Source organism: Boleophthalmus pectinirostris, unplaced genomic scaffold (assembly GCF_026225935.1).
Source record: "Boleophthalmus pectinirostris isolate CB_2022bp ecotype Guang Dong unplaced genomic scaffold, ASM2622593v1 HiC_scaffold_4, whole genome shotgun sequence".
NCBI classification, from domain to species: Eukaryota; Metazoa; Chordata; class Actinopteri; order Gobiiformes; family Gobiidae; genus Boleophthalmus; species Boleophthalmus pectinirostris.
Window position 1 is genome coordinate 4649543 of NW_026571353.1, and position 16327 is coordinate 4665869.

Consider the following 16327-nt stretch of genomic DNA (forward strand, 5'->3'; position numbering starts at 1 on the left):
AACATAAATAAACTGTTAACCCACGAACAGCTGTGGGGAAATGACACTGCCACTGGCCCCACTTCTATTTTCATTGTGTAATAAGCTCTGGTGAAGTTAATGACTAAAGAAAATGAACAACCATTACTACACAATAATTTGGTAGCACTCTATATTAATAAGTACACCTTAATTAAAAGGTCCTATATCACGCAAAATGGCCTCCTGTGAGCTTTTAGTCATGTTCTAATGTTGTTACCGCTTCAAAAATAGACCTGGAGTTGTGTTTTGTTTCATTCACAGATCAATGGTGTTTAAAAAAGAAAGTTTATATCATTTGCGGCTTTTATCTAAAGTTAAACCTTTTTTTTTATCTTTTAAACTTTTTGAACAAGTTATGCACGCTTTTATTTTATTACGGCCAGTGTTGGGGAGTAACAGATTACATGTACCGGAGTTACGTAATCAGAGTACAAATTATGAGTAACTGTATTCGGTTACAGTTACTGTTTCAATGAGTGGTAATAGGATTACAGTTACTTGGTTGAAATAAATGGATTACATGGCGGTATTTTCCTGTTTTCACATTTTGGGCTATATCCCTTATTTATTTATTTTTTTTGGGGGGGGGGACTCATTGCCGGACACTAAAACCAAGTCTAAATCAGGACTAAATCAGGATTGAACCAGGACTGAACCCAGGTCTAAACCAGGACTAAAACCAGGTCTAAACTAGATCTAAACCAGGTCTAATCTAGATCTAAACCAGGCCTAAACCAGGACTAAACCAGGTCTAAACCAGGACTAAAACCAGGTCTAACCCTAGATCTAAACCAGGACTAAAACAAACAGGATTTAACAGGACGAATCATTAATATTTTTAATATGGTGAAGGAAAGACTGGACTTTTCATTTTCTTTTAGCAGACAAAACAAAACATCTTATGTGAAGATGTCCGAGTCTTTGCTTCTCTACAGAAAATCAAGTAATCCAAAGTATTCAGATTACGTTACTCACTTTAAGTAATTTAATGGATTACGTTACAAACTACATTTTGGGGTATGTAATCTGTAATCTGTAGGAGAATACATTTTAAAAGTCACCTTCCCAACACTGATTACGGCTGAACTACTGTAACGCACTTTATTCCGGCATTTCACAAAACGCACTTTACCGACGACAGTTCGTCCAAAACTCTGCAGCGCGACTTTTAACAGGAACAAAAAGGAGAGATCACATCACCCCAGTCCTCGCGTCTTTGCACTGGCTTCCTGTTTGTTTTAGGAATTGATTTTAAGATTTTATTGTTTGTTTTTAAAGCTTTGAATGTTCTGGCCCCACGTTACATCTCGGTATTCATCCAAATTTACACCCCCCCCGCACATGCTCTGAGGTCCGAGGTCCAGCTCCAGCTCGTGGGGCCTAAGACGAGATTTAAAACCAGGAGGACGGGACCTTCTCTGTGACCGGCCCTAAACTCTGGAACACTCTGCCCCTCCACGTCCCAACAGCCCCACAGTGGAGAGTTTAAGTCTCCTCTTAACACCCACTTTTATTCTCTGGTTTGTGCTCCTCGTGTTTTTTATTTATTTATTTGAATTTTTTATGTATTTTTATTGGTTTTATTTATTTATTGCTATTCTATGATTTTGTTTTTATTTTATTTTTTTTTTTCATTATTTTAAGACTAGTATGATTATTTTAGTAATTTATTTCATCATTTTATTATTGTTGTTGTAATTACTGTATGTATTTGTGCAGCACTTTAGAAACTGTTTGTTTGTGAAATGTGTTATAGAAATAAAGTGGATTAGATTGGATTCACACGTTTGAGTTACCCTTTATTATTCAGGGTATCCCCAGGTTTGACTCTCCCAAATTTAAGACTTTAAGACCTTTTTAAGACCATTTAAATGAAAATTAAAACCAACATCGCCACACCCATTAACCAACTATGGTTCTACATCTAGAATCTAAGAGCCACTGTGGATTAAACCTACATTTCCTCATGATCCATTCAACATCTTCCTCAACTCTACTGATGGTTCACTCTTTGCCGCCGGCGTCTGAAACCAAAGTATTCCTTGCGGATACTCCAAATTTGATTTCACGTCGTTGTTTTTTTTTCCACTCCCTCTCTTTAACATTGCACTGCAGCCCAGATGAGTAAACAAAAAAATAGCCTAATGAAATTTAAGACCTTTGCGAATAAATAAGACTTGGACAATATACTTTTTAAGGCCTTAATTTAGGAACATGAAATTTAAGACCTTTTTTAAGACTTTTAAGACCCCGCGGCTACCCTTTTATTAGTCTGTTTACATCTCCAAAGCTCAAAATACACGGTTTCACGTTGTGATGTCATGAAGCAGTAGTTTCAAGCAGCTGTTTTAGGCAGCTGTTTAAGTTAACGGCTCTGTTTACCTTCAGTTCAGCAGAGATTGGCAATTCCGTAGCTGAAAGCATCCAAATGATTTTAGTGAAGGCATATGGAGTTTAAAAGCAAAGGGCAGCACTTCCTGTATTACGACATGACATCACAAGGTGGAGCAGAGTGTTTTCTGTTTGAGAGAAGAAGAACTCAGCCCAAATACGCAGCATTTGTGTGTTAAACATGTGTGAATGAAACAAAACAGAACAGAAAATAGAGAAATATGAGCTCTTTAAGTAATTACTAAGCCTTAATCAGTCTTAATAAACTATTTGTTCATTATGGATTAAATGTTTGTTAGTACTTTCTTAAGCACTGTTGGGCAAGTGACTTTAAAACTGTAATGTGTTATTTATGACTTGTTTCTGTCATTTCAAGGTCATTTGTTACATTATAATATTACTGTATTTAAAATGTAAAACATTACACGACTATTGCAGTACTTTAATTTACTCTCAACAAAATAACTGCGAAGATGCTGAATTTTTACGACGTATATGGACTGAACCAGGACTAAACCAAGACTGAACCATGGATTCAACCAGGTCTAAACCAGGACTAAACCAGGACTGAACCAGAACTGAACCGAGGACTGAACCAGGACTAAACCAGGTCGAAACCAGGACTAAACCAGAGCTGAACCAGGACTGACCCAGGACTAAACCAGGTGTAAACCAGGACAAAACTTGGACTAGAACTTGGAATCTAGGACGGCCCCTGAGAGAACCCTGAGCCCGTGGAACATGGTGTCTGCAAGGCTCGATCGGCATCATCTGCTCTTAGCCTCGTGGAGCGTGGAGTTCTGCATCGGTCCTTTTGCTCGAGGTCACCTGACGGTCTACGTGGGCACGTCTCCGGTGTTTCATCGCTGCTGATATCGCGGTGATTTTAGCGAATTTGTATGAAGAAAAACCCACCACTTCAATTCAGGTTAATTGCGTTACAGCAAAAAGCAACACATTACACTAATTTGTTACTTTTAGAACGTGTTACTCCCAACACTGTTCTTAAAAGTGTACTTAAAAGTGCATTGTGTAACATTTCTGGTGGAGGGACCTTTCTATCTTCATGGAGACCAAACCAGACCAAGTTACAGGTCAGATCTGTGGAGAGGCGACCCCGCTCACAGTCAGAATGTCTGCTTTTCCCAGTATTTTTGAGCTCTAAAACCACTTGTAACTGAATAAATGTAAAGTAGAGCTGTTTAATGTCACACTGTGGAACATTCCAGGAAGAGCAATGACATCTCCATAGAAAAAAGTAACGTCCATCTGTGAGTACCTTTTCTCCAACGAAAGGCAAAGACCATGTGAAGACGTCCATGAAGTTGGGTAACCAGTACGGATGAGGTGAGCAATTAAACTGACGAATATTCATTACATTGTTCTCATATTTTAAAACAGCAGCTGCAAAAATCAAAAAATAAAACAAATGTTAAACAAAAATGCAATAAAACGTAATTAGAAGCGGGTTAAAGCCATACCTTTATTGTTGTAGACGTCTAAATAATTTGGAGCAGAAAAAATGGTGATAAGTGAAGGGAAGCCCGTGGTTTGGCTTTTTCTGTACATACGGTAACTGTGGAGAAGAGACACAAGTTTTAATTGATAATATTGTTTTAAATGACACTTTCATTTATTGAGTCATTGACATTCCCTGGGGTTGTGATGCTAACTAGAGGCACTGCTCTGTCTGAAACTCTCACCTTTTTCATAGGACCAACGCTTGAATGATACAAAATGTTCGCTGCAAACTCGGGATGATTAAGGCAGACAAAGTTTTCCTTTTTGGTTCTTCCTGTGGATCAATCCTGCCCATCGCCTTCACCTTTCACTATTTTTCAATTCCGTTGGGAAGAGAAACAGTTTGAACGGAAGTTTGCAGTCACACACATCTGATTCCCTTTTGCATTTATGGAGTTCACAAACAAATTTCTCGAGCCGTTTTCCGCTGTTAGGATCCAACAACCACACAATTACGATGTCCGAATCCCAAAACTAAAATATGACAATATCAGAACCAGAAACAAAAGTGATATAGTTCAAAAGACTAGAAAAGATCGACTTTGTCAATAGACACATCCCACTGGGAAAACAAACATGGAGGTTTGATGCTCACTTTTTCGGAAAATCCTTCTCAGTATGCATTGCGCAATGACCGGAAGTCCGAGATTCTTGATGCATCTATTGGCAGCATGGATCTATATTAAAAACTGTATAAGTCCCTCCCCCTCCATCCCGGCTCCAGACCGACTAGTGTCCGCTCCAGGTACTGCAGCTCCCGGGAGCTTGGGCCATAGACTGTAAATATTGTTGGGTTTCAGAAGACATCACAACATTCTATAGGCTTCAATTGTTTAATACAGACAAAGGCAGTTAAAATTAATATTGTTCAACTGCAGATTTTTGTTGTCTCTTGCCCTTGCCTCTGAGAGTATGACATCACCACATTCTAGACTCTGAAAAACATTAAAAAATGGACGTAGCTAAAGTACTAGCTGCTGCATTCCAAATAGGAAGTGCACCAGGGGGTTCTTACATTGAGATCTTGTCGCACCTCGCTCTGTAACTGCTGCTGTGAGCCTCGGCATTTTGGTCTTACAGTATTCATATTAACCCGCTCTACATAATCCTGTTTGGTTTTTGCTTTGTTTTTTTTGCTATTTTGTCCGTCAGAAAAAAAACTATTCATAATATAAAGCCTGGAAATTTGCTCCTGTCACCATGAGCATCACGAGCTTCACTCGAGTGGTGGTGAACGCTGTGAGTAACACACTCACACGTCACACTCACAGTCCACTTTTTTATAGGATCTATGGCTTGGGCCATAGAGAATGAATTCTCTCATAGAAGCACAGTGCATTTTGGGGGAATTCAAAACTGCCCGAGTTTTGACTGACATGGCATCCACAATTTATGTTATTACTGTATTTTTCGGGCGCTCTGGATAATAAGGTGCACTGTCATGTAAATAGTCTATTTTCGACTTTAATTCACAAATAAGCCGCACCGGACTTTAAAGGAAACACAACAGTGTGATGGGTGAGTGGTTTTGTTTGTTTGTTCGTTCACGGTGACTCTGGGCTTTGTTCAGTTGTGGTGTGTAGGGAGGGTGTGTCTGGGACCAACGGATTGTCAGCGTGTTCGCAGTGACTCAGTTGTTCAGTTGTGTCTAGAAGTGGCACATTGCACTCGCTTTTTCAGTTCGTTCCTCCATCCCGTTCCTCGTCAGTGTGGAGCGATGAGTGTGTCTGTGGGTGTTTGTCGCTGTGCGGTCGCTGTCTGCTCCGTGTGTGTTTGTGTGTTCTGCGGGTGGTGCGGCTTTGTAGTTTACTGAAGTCGTGCTGGGACACCTGAGTGGATTCGTGTATGGGGTGCTCTGGATTGTGGGGCGCGCAGTCGTTTTTGGATGGGGTTAAAGGCTTAAGAGCGCGTCTAATAGCCCGGAAAATACGGTAGGTTCTTTTTTCAGACCAAGGGTTTGTTTTTCATACCTGACAGTTTCGACTGCTCACTAGCGTCTTCCTCAGACTGGTTGTTGCTGTGATGTGTCTGGTCAGCTGATTTATACAGGTATACAGGTATGAAAAACAAAACCTTGGTCTGAAAAAAGAACCTACTAACATAAATTATCGGAAGACCAAATGAACCTCATCGGCCTATATGGCATCCACAACTTTCACAAAGATCAGATTTTGTAGAATTCTTTTCTATTTTCGCAACAAACTTTTTAAAATGTTTAAATCCTCAAAGCTCCTAAAGTGATCTTTGTCAGACGTGGCCTCACTCCGCTCTGATCCCGCGTTCGCTCCGCTCTAGCAGCTCTGGCTCTGATTGGTCCAAACGCTCCACATGCACCTTACAGACGTCACACAGGTGGGAGGAGCTCGAACTGAGGAAGTAAATGCGGAAGAGAAAATTATTTTTGGGCTCATGTGCCAATGAGCACAGACCCCTGAAAACAACACAATGCCATCTTGAGTTCAACTTCAGATTCAATTATAGTTCTATGATTGGCACAGGGGTGCGCAATACGTCGATCCCGATCTACCAGTCGATCGCCAAGGTCGTGTGGGTAGATCGCCGTGTCTCGTCTCGGACTCGATCACGTTTGGACTCAGTCTTGTCTCTCACTCGAGGTCTGACACTCAACAAGTGTGATCATATTTCATTACGGCCGCTGCTGTTGGTAATAAACTTGTAGCGGGGTGCAGGAGCGTGTGGGGCGTCTCAGTGCAGCCTGTGCGCTCATTTGAAACCGCGGAGACTCTACGGCACATCACAAACACACACGCTCCCTATGCACGGCTCGTCTGCAACAGCGTGTGCCCTCGTGTACCAGCGTGCATCACAGGGCAGGTTCAACTTCCTAAACATCCTACCTGTCCATCTGCCTCACGTCAGCACGCCGCCCCTCGCCTTTTCACGCTCTCGCTCCTTCTGCGTACAGCGAACACAAGCCCCTCCCACAGTGCGGCTGATTAGAAGAGCAAGACCAAACGTGAAGCAAAAACCAGTCTAAATTTCCAGTGTTGGCACAAAGCAGGTCTACAGCATAGAGCGGATCTACAGAACAGACCTACTGCCACATTTGGCTGAAGTTTGTCTAACAAAAGTGCACAAATGCATCTGTGTTTGTCACGATGTGCGTTTGGTTTGGTAAATGTGCAGAGGCTGGTAAATATCACTGCAAAACCAGAAAAGAATGAAACTCCAGTTTGGAACTTTAAAAAACAGGTTTAAAAATCTTACCTACTTCCTTCACTTTTTTCACAGTTTTGCGTAAAGTGCCAGAGGAAGTTTTGGACCCCCACCCACAGAGTGTTTCAGTGCAGTTTGCTTGGCTTTGTATTAGGTAGATCATTATGACTTGGTCATTTTGTAAGTAGTTCGCATGCTGAAAAAGTGTGAGCACCCCTGGATTGGCAGAATATTCATCAGTTACCATGGAAACACAATGCACACATTAGTGAACACAGTCAAACTAAGTTTTAAGATCGTCTGAAAACTCAAAATAGATTTAAACAGCACATTTTGAGGAGCCTGTGATCAGTCCGAGCGTTCATGGTTTTGTTTTCTTATTTCCAACAAAAAGCTGAGAGTGACTAACTGAAAAACTGTTGAATAATGCTAACGAGCTTGAGACTGTCCTTTTATTTAATTTTATCAGACACAGCAGTGCTTACAGTTAGCATCACACCCTCAAGGAATGTTTATGACATCAGCAGCAAAGTATCATTAGAAGAATAAATGAATGAAAGCCAAGCGTACCCTGCGTCTTGTGCTTCGTGGGCTCTTATTACCGACAGCAAGTTGTTATTTACCAAAAAGTCACACACCGCTGAATAACTGGAAGACAAACAAAAAGAGAAAATAGTTGTTAGTTTTTCATTCTAAAGTAAAGCAGTAAAATATGGAATCTCAAAGAACCATCATCAATGCATCAGAATGATTCAAACTAACCCAGATCTGAACCTAAAACGGATTATAAAGAAGTCCGCTGTGTGGTATCTGCATCTAGTTAGAAATGGTTTTTCAGACTATAAACCAAACTTTTTTTCATGGTTTGGGTGTTTCCTGCAACTTATACATTAAAATGTTCACAGTGAAGTGTCAAGAGGTTCTAGTCTTGTGTGTCAGTATCTGCTGCTCCTGTTCCTCCTGTACCACTGTCACTTCACTCTACTGCTCATGTCTCCTGCAGAAAGAGCCTCTGTCCTGCTGCAAGTCATGAAATATTCAGCTGAAAACGGTGATCGAACAGGAGAAAGAAAGTCTGGAGTGAGAGAGAAACTTGTGAGGGACTGGAGGAAAGCGGGAGGATGCACCATGAAACTTTCCTGAAGTCACTGGACGGATGGACAAAGCCTGAACTACAGTGACACCAAAACCATCCTGTCGAGATTCAGAAAGGCCAGAATAATTCTAACTGGAACTGATGCTGAGTCTGACGACAGCGACACAGAAGAGGAAGAGGCGCTCTGTTTACCTCCGGAGGTCGGGAAGTTGTTCAGAAGTGACACAGAGGATGAAGAATTGAATGGATTTAGTGATTTGGAGTGAGATGGAGAGTTTGGTAAACTTGTTCTGTTCTGTTGTTTATGTTATAGTTTATCTGAAGAACTGTTCATATGTGACGTTAACAGTCTGTTGTTCTCTCTTCTATTGTTTTTACTAGAACTTGACTTTCGGCAGGAAATGTCAGTTCCTGGTCTCTGATTTTATAAACTACATTTTCCCCAAAAAGTGCAATTTATATGTTTTTTTTCTTCTTCATTACATATTTTTTTGGCTTGTGTCACTTAGAGTTTGAAAAATACGGGTAAGGGGTTTCCAGGAAGCAGGAAGTGTGCAGTTAGCAGGCTAGTTGTTTGTTCGCTTTACTGTGGCGATAAACTCTGCGCTCGTCTCTGAACGTTGTGAAAAGTTGTGTGGAAGTGAGGAACAACTTTGGACAACTGCAAAGTGTTTAAAAGTCCTGTTTAATGGATTTTCTGATCTGTGTTCTAATGTTTCCTCATCACAAACAGACCTGGAGTTTGTTTTGTTTCCTTCACACGTGTTTGAGAGAAAATACTCTGCTCCACCTTGTGATGTCATGTGGGAAAACTGTTTTTAAAGTCCATACATATTCCGATTCCAATTCTGAACTATTTAATTCAGAATAATTAATTCAGAATTCAACTACATCATGTAAACGTGGCCAATATTCAAAGAGGACAATAGTCAATTTTGCGTAATATCATCCTTTTAAAATGAACTAGTTCTGCTTTTCACGTTTTTAAGACACTGCAAATCAGGTAATGAGACTTTAACTGGGCTAAACCAGGACTCAAATCTAGGACTCAAGTGTAACAGACTCGTAATGAAACCTGAGACAAGAATATTTAGCTTCCTTCAATAAGGTTGGCACTTGGCACAGTCACTGAACCGGCCAGAAACCAAGACTTAACTAAGTTTTGGATTAAAAGAAACCTAAATCAGGACTTAACTTTTAACAAACCCATGACTAATGTTAATTTAATTCCTGTATTCCTCAAACTGCATTGACCTTTGTTACTTTATACAGTACTACTAAAAAAGTACATGATCCAACTTCAGAAACATAATTTAAAGGTGCACTGTGTAACTTTTTGAGAGGTGGGTTCCATCGCCTGCTTGTATCCACGGAGAAGCTTTACCTAAAATGTTTCACAATATTGCATTAAACATACATTAACTTGCATTTATTCAATCCCAGCAAATTTTATAGTCTTGAAAAACACGCATTTTTACTGAGAGCAGGGTCGCTTACCCACAGATCTGACCTGTAACTCAGCCTAGTAGCGTCACTTTCTTGACTCCATGGAGATAAACGTTTAATGACATATTATGGAACATTTCAGCAATTGTAGTGGCGTCGCGTCTTCACTTTTTATTCCGCGTTTAGATAAGCATTTTTGAGAGTAAATCTGCGTGCATACGGTGACACAAAAGTGTGTGGAATTCGATTGGGTTTGTTTGTACTTCAAGCAACAAGAGCGTCTTTGGACATACGGAAGTTTTCATGTCACGCATTTTCATCAGCTCCTCCTTCCATAAAGTCGTCGCACCATCAACTGGTTCTCCAGGTCTCGTCCAGATTCATCTGACTCGTCGGCGACGACCTGGTGCATCCAGAATTTGACAGAGGTGATTGCAGATCCTTCCGAGCCTCAGCTTCGAGCTCCGGCCCTGATGTGGGCTCTGAGCCTCCACTCTGGTCCCGGTGTGTTCCCGGCCTGGTCTCGATTTCAGTCTCGGTCTGGTCCCGGCCTGGTCCCGGCCTCGGTCTGGTCCCGGCCTGGTCCCGGTCTGGTCCCGGTCTGGTCTCGATTTCAGTCTCGGTCTGGTCCTGGCCTGGGTCTGGTCCCGGTCTGGTCTCGATTTCAGTCTCGGTCTGGTCCCGGCCTGGTCCCGGCCTCGGTCTGGTCCCGGCCTGGTCCCGGTCTGGTCCCGGTCTGGTCTCGATTTCAGTCTCGGTCTGGTCCTGGCCTGGGTCTGGTCCCGGTCTGGTCTCGATTTCAGTCTCGGTCTGGTCCCGGCCTGGTCCCGGCCTGGGTCTGGTCCCGGCCTGGTCTCAGTCTCGGTCTGGCTCTGGCCCTGGCCTGGTCCCGGGATGGTCCCGGTCTGGTCTCAGTCTCAGTCTGGTCCCGGTCTCAGTACTGATCTCAGTCTCGGTCTCAGTCCCACTCTGGTGCTGGTCTGGTCCCAGTCTGGTCCCAGTCTCAGTCCCACTCTGGTTCTGGTCTGGTCCCGGTCTGGTCCCGGACCTGGATCAGTCCTGGTTCAGTTCGTATGCAGCGCAAAAGTCCGGCACCGCAGTCACGGAAGTCTCATAAACGGGAAACGGTCATTGTCGAAAACTGAAAAAACTAATCATTATCCATTTTTTCATTTTGGTTTTGGAGACAAATAATGAAGAAAATAGTTGTTTTTTCATTTTCTTATTTTTGGTTTTATATTGAAAACGAATGAACGAATGATACATGGACTATAAACCCTACTTTTCTAGCTTCTTTCCGAAATCCAGTATTATAAGAAAACCATCCACTTCACTCCACTCCAAATTCCAAAGCTGTTAAAACACTGGGATTTCTTAAGCAAATAAATTTATACATTTTTATTTGTAAATTTATGTGAATTTTGATCATGTGTGACCTTTGGCTACACCACCCCTCTGCCCCGTCCTGTCTGTTTTATTGTTTGTTATTCTTCGCATAATTTGTTAAAAAAATATGTATAAAATTCCAGACTTCTACCTGAAAAGTTACAGAGTGCACCTTTAACAAAGCACTGAACAGACTAGAGGAAAATTGCCTATAATCTATTTCCATACAGGAACATTTCATTTCTCTTCTATGTAACGTCAGTCTGTTAACGTCATTCCCGGAGAAAACACTTTTTGTTGCATCCAAATTGTTTTAATTGCGGTTTTGAAAATACAATTGTACGAAGTTATTGTGACTATTAACCTGTGTGGAGTGAGTCACTTATAAAAGAGCCGTATAAACCGTCTGACCCACAAAAACAAATTACATTTCCGCTTTTGTCAAATGGCCTCTTTTAGCACAATTAGCCCCGCAGAGGCAATTTAAGCAAACAGACACTTTTAAAACAGGCCAAAGATTTATGGAGCACATTCTGAGGCTGCACCAGGAAATAACATGTAAAAGACTGTGCCTTATCCTAATTAGTGCTGGAAGAAGTACTCAGTTTTGTTACTTGAGTAGACGTACAGATACTGGAGCGAAGAAATACTCAAGTAAAAGTATCACATGGAAAAAGTAAAACTTTTAAAATAACTGTTTAAACATGCGCTTATAGAGTAAAAAGTAAAAGTATTTCGCACAGATTTTGAGATCAAATAAAGCTTCAAATGTAGTAATTTTGATACAGGTTTGTTGAACAATTTTGTTCAACAGAAACAACTGAATCAATGTTTTTTCTTTTTTTTTTTCTAGTGGTTTTTATCTGTATATTTTTGTTATTTTTGCCAGTGTGCTAAAAATAACCCCCTCAGACAATAATAAAAATATTAGGGCTGGGTATCATTAAGAAGTTGCCGATACGATACATACCTCGATACATAGGCCACGATACGATACATATGTCGATACATAGGCCACGATACGATACATATGTCGATACATAGGCCACGATACGATACATATGTCGATACATAGGCCACGATACGATACATATGTCGATACATAGGCCACGATACAATACATAGGCCAAGATAAGATACATACATCGATACACAGGTCACGATACGATACATACCTCGATACACAGGAAACGATACCATGATACCATATGTCGATACAGTGAGCTCACGATGTGATATGATATATTTCAAAATGATTTGATACAGTTCAATAAAAAATAAAGGCCAAATCATGTCTGTGATACTAAAAGTATTTGTTAAACCACTTCTGGTGCAAAGTTCATATGAAACACAAACAATTTAATCATCAAAACAGTTAAAACAAGCAACAAAACTGTAGCTCTGTAACAAAATAATCTACTAAAATACACCATAAAATACTCTTGAATACTCTTAAATCAATCAATAAATCAATCAAATATGGCACCTGAAAAAGTAGGAGCAGCCTCGGACAGAGTTGTGGTTGAAGTGCTCGGAGGTCTTCTCGCTGCCGTAGTCCTCCCCGGGGTCGGCCCAGATCAGGTCGCACATGGGCCCGAAGGCTGGGGGCTCCTTAAACCGGTCTAACTGTCAATCACAAACACACAGGCAGATACTTTCAGACGCTCAGTACTGACTTTTCTGACAGTTTTTACATTACACATTTTTTTTGCGTGTGTGTTTGTGCAGATGACATTTTTATTTATTTTTCTGTTCAAGGAGCTGTAGCTGTTTATTTTTCATGTAATAAAGCAAAATAACTGTCAATCACAGCCGCACAAACACACTAATGAGACAGGCAGTTTCAGATACTTTCAGTCACTCGGTGTTGATTATTATGATCATTTTACAGAACAGATTTGTGTGTTTATTTATGCTAAAGGTGCACTGTGTAAGTTTCTGGTTAGGGGTCATTACTCTGCCTGGAATGTTCCACAGTGTGACATTAAACAGCTCTACTTTACATTTATAGCTCAAAAATACCTAGAAAAACAAACATTCTGACTGTGAGCAGGTCGCCTCTCCACAGATCTGACCTGTAACTTGGTCTGGTTTGGTCTCCATGAAGATAGAAAAGTTTAATGTCACACTGTGAAACATTCCAGACAAAGCAATAACATCTCCATGGAGAAAAGCATTTGACAAAGCCTCAACCAGAAAATACAGACTTAAAGGTTGTATGGAGGATTTTTATTTTTTTTTTTTCAAATTGTCCATGAAAGTTTAAAATACCATTACAGAGATGCAGCAGCCTTGTAATTATGATGACCAAAAAAAAAAAAAAAAAAAGAATGAAAATCTATCAACTGTGGACGTAGTGAGGCCAGATAAACATCAGCCAATAGGCGAGTTTCAGATGACGTCATTGTTATTAAAAGGCCGCGTTGCATGCTGGGAAATATTTTGGTCAGAGGCAAGAAACACGTTAGCGGTCAAACACAGTGTGTAACCTCGCGTATTTCTCCCCGATCATGGTAAATTCCTGCTGCATTATCGGATGCACAAATAGAAGCACGGAAGAAGGAAAATGTCTTTTTCGTATTCTGAGTGAAAAGAACTAGAATTAAACGGCTTTCAAACATTCGCAGAGCAAACGTAGAAGATCCTAACAAACCATGGACTCCAAGTTCAACAACAGATCGAGACTCTTGGAGGTTTTCATCTTTTCTGCTGTGAATGGCCCAGGAGTTTCCACCAAGTCATTGTGGATATCACCAAAGTGAATATTTGTCCAGGTAGTTGGTGATTCAGACCAGAACTTTGGTTTGTTCCACCTTTTGTCGGGGTTGAAAAGTGTGATTTGTCGTCCGTCGATGCTTATGACCAATTTCTGGTCAAATGGTCTTGGGTCCTCTGCCGTTAGAGTGGATAAATAACCAGGATCAATAACCTTTACGTGTTTTCTCGCTCCGTCCGTCATGTTGAATTAGTGTTTATTGCCACCGACCAAAATAATTCCCAGCATGCAACGTGCGCTTTTGTCAACAATGAAAGCTCGCGCTTATAGAAAACGAGGCTCTCTCATTTTCTATTGGCTGTTAGGTTGTCATTCAGACTCCCTACACTTCTAGTGTAACTACTCGCCAGCGTGCGGGGATTTCGTGGTTTATGTGGTGGTTCTTAGAGGCTTTTTCAAACTGTAGCTTCCTTGAGTTCGCACAAAGTTTGTTGCGATGGCCGATGAGAATCCACGACCAGTTCGCCGCAAAAGAAAGTCCGTTTTTGAGGTCGCTGAAAGAAGAAGAGAAGGGGAAAAGGAGCGAAGACAAACTGAGGTGATTCTTGGAGATTCCTTCCAGCGATGGAGCGAATGAAGCAGACGAAGGGTCTAAAAACTTACGCGTTGATCGCTAAATTACTTTTAGACATGTCACTTCAACAGTAATTCTGAACGCACACTGGATGTAAACAAACGTGATTTCTAGAGTAAAGAGGCGGGAGGAGGTGTTTCTACTGAGGGAGCTGTGGAGGAGGAAGGTGGTGTCACGCATGAACAATATTTGAAAAAGGACTGTCACTGTATTTCACTTCCCTTAAAAAAATCCTCTATACAACCTTCAAATGAAGTGAAAATGAAGCACAGTTCTTCACCTCGTCTGGACACTTACTTTGCGGATGTCGTCTAAGCAGTTGATTTCTGGGGAGAGCCCTCCATGGACACAGAGGAACTGCTGGTTGAGCAGAGCAGCCAGGGGCAGGCAGTCAAAGGCCTCCATACAGGCGTCGTACACACGCTCCGAGTATTTGATTTTACCTTTGAACACCACAGAGAACACACAGACGGGTAAGGAGACCAGGTATTCTAATTTTGTTTTTTATCAGAGGAAGCAATTAGGGTCAATCTTCCCAACACATGCTCCATTAAAACCTTATTTAAGAAAGGATGGAACGCCATGTGAAATGACAAAAAAAAAAAAAAAAAAAAAAAAGGATTATTAGTGATTTATTAGCATTATATGATATAATACAATGGCAATTATTTCTATTTTACAACTGTGACATATTTTAAGCCATTTTGTAACTTAAACTGTAAAAAGAGCTTTGCCAGTGGGCCCGGTCAAGCAGAAGTAAACAGCAAGGCCAAAAATTCAAATGATTGCATCTGATATAAAAATGTATTGAACAGATACATATGTACTCTAGTTTATGAAACTGTTGACCTTTTTTCTGTACCATTTTTGGTTCTAAAGTTCCATATGTTTTAAACAGACCATGTATGAAACATGGAACAAAAATTATTTCCCAAATTTCAAAGACCTGAAAATCATGTCAATAAATGGATGTATTTCATCATATCTTGTGTTATTCCATCTTTGAATTCTTGATGTAGGTACAGGATTTTTTTTTTTTTTTAATGTATTTAAAATGATAAAAAATTGCTTGAAAAATTTAAAGTATTCAGAAGAAAAAAAGCTGAGAAATGATGTAAAATCCTGCACCTTCTACTTGCTTGTACAATTTTCCCTCCGTTACTTTTCCCTCCGTTACCATGAACTTTCTTAATAAAAAATTTCATGACTCAAAAAGTAAGAGGTTTTTCAACCTAATCTTGTACCATATGGTAGAAAACTATATGAAGCAAATATTCAAACCAGTTTGTTAAGGATATGGAAGTGAGAACCAAGAGTTATCACTGTTTGGATTTATTGCCCAAAAAGTGCTGCATATTTCATTCCCTCCGTTACCGACATGAGTTTTTAAATTTTTTGTCAACAACTTGAAAGAATCTCACAGGTTTAACTTGACCCTGTTGGAGTGTAACTCTTTCCTACATTCTGATACTTTACTTATTTCAATAGTCCCTCTAGTTTCTGAATAAGAGACATTTGAATGTCAAAAATCTGCCCGTTTCCCTCCGTTAACACTTGACTGGACGAAATGGCATAATTGGTGAATGAGAGGCACTTTTTTTAATAATAAAAACATATTAGTGTCCATTCACATTTGAAAACAGAACATTGCCAAAGCCTGATCTGGTCAGATATCAGACGCTCAGCAGGACCGGGCCTGGGTAGGACTTGGATGGGAGACACTGGGAAAATCAGGTGCCACAAGGGGGCACCAGTGCAAAAGAAAATGTTGTTGTGTCCTTAGGCAAGACACTTCACTACTACTACATTGCCTAGTAAGAAAGTGGTGTGTGCATGAGTGATGACGGTCGGAGGGGCCGATGACACTGATTGTCAGCCTCACTTCTGTCAGTCTGCCCCAAGACCGTAGTGGCTACAATATTAGCTTTGAGTGTGGAGC

The 16327-nt window shown here is 40.7% G+C and overlaps 1 protein-coding gene across 1 annotated transcript in view; it reads right to left on the minus strand.

Annotated features, from left to right (window-relative positions):
* ppp3cca (protein phosphatase 3, catalytic subunit, gamma isozyme, a) overlaps positions 1-16327 on the minus strand; it is a 93952-nt gene that overhangs the window by 14994 nt on the left and 62631 nt on the right. The window contains exons 5-9 of the mRNA XM_055161587.1: positions 14686-14831; positions 12525-12664; positions 7681-7758; positions 3894-3988; positions 3676-3816 (exon numbers count right to left, since the gene is read on the minus strand). Of these exons, the coding sequence (XP_055017562.1) occupies positions 3676-3816; positions 3894-3988; positions 7681-7758; positions 12525-12664; positions 14686-14831 (600 nt within the window). The remainder of the gene's footprint in view (positions 1-3675; positions 3817-3893; positions 3989-7680; positions 7759-12524; positions 12665-14685; positions 14832-16327) is intronic.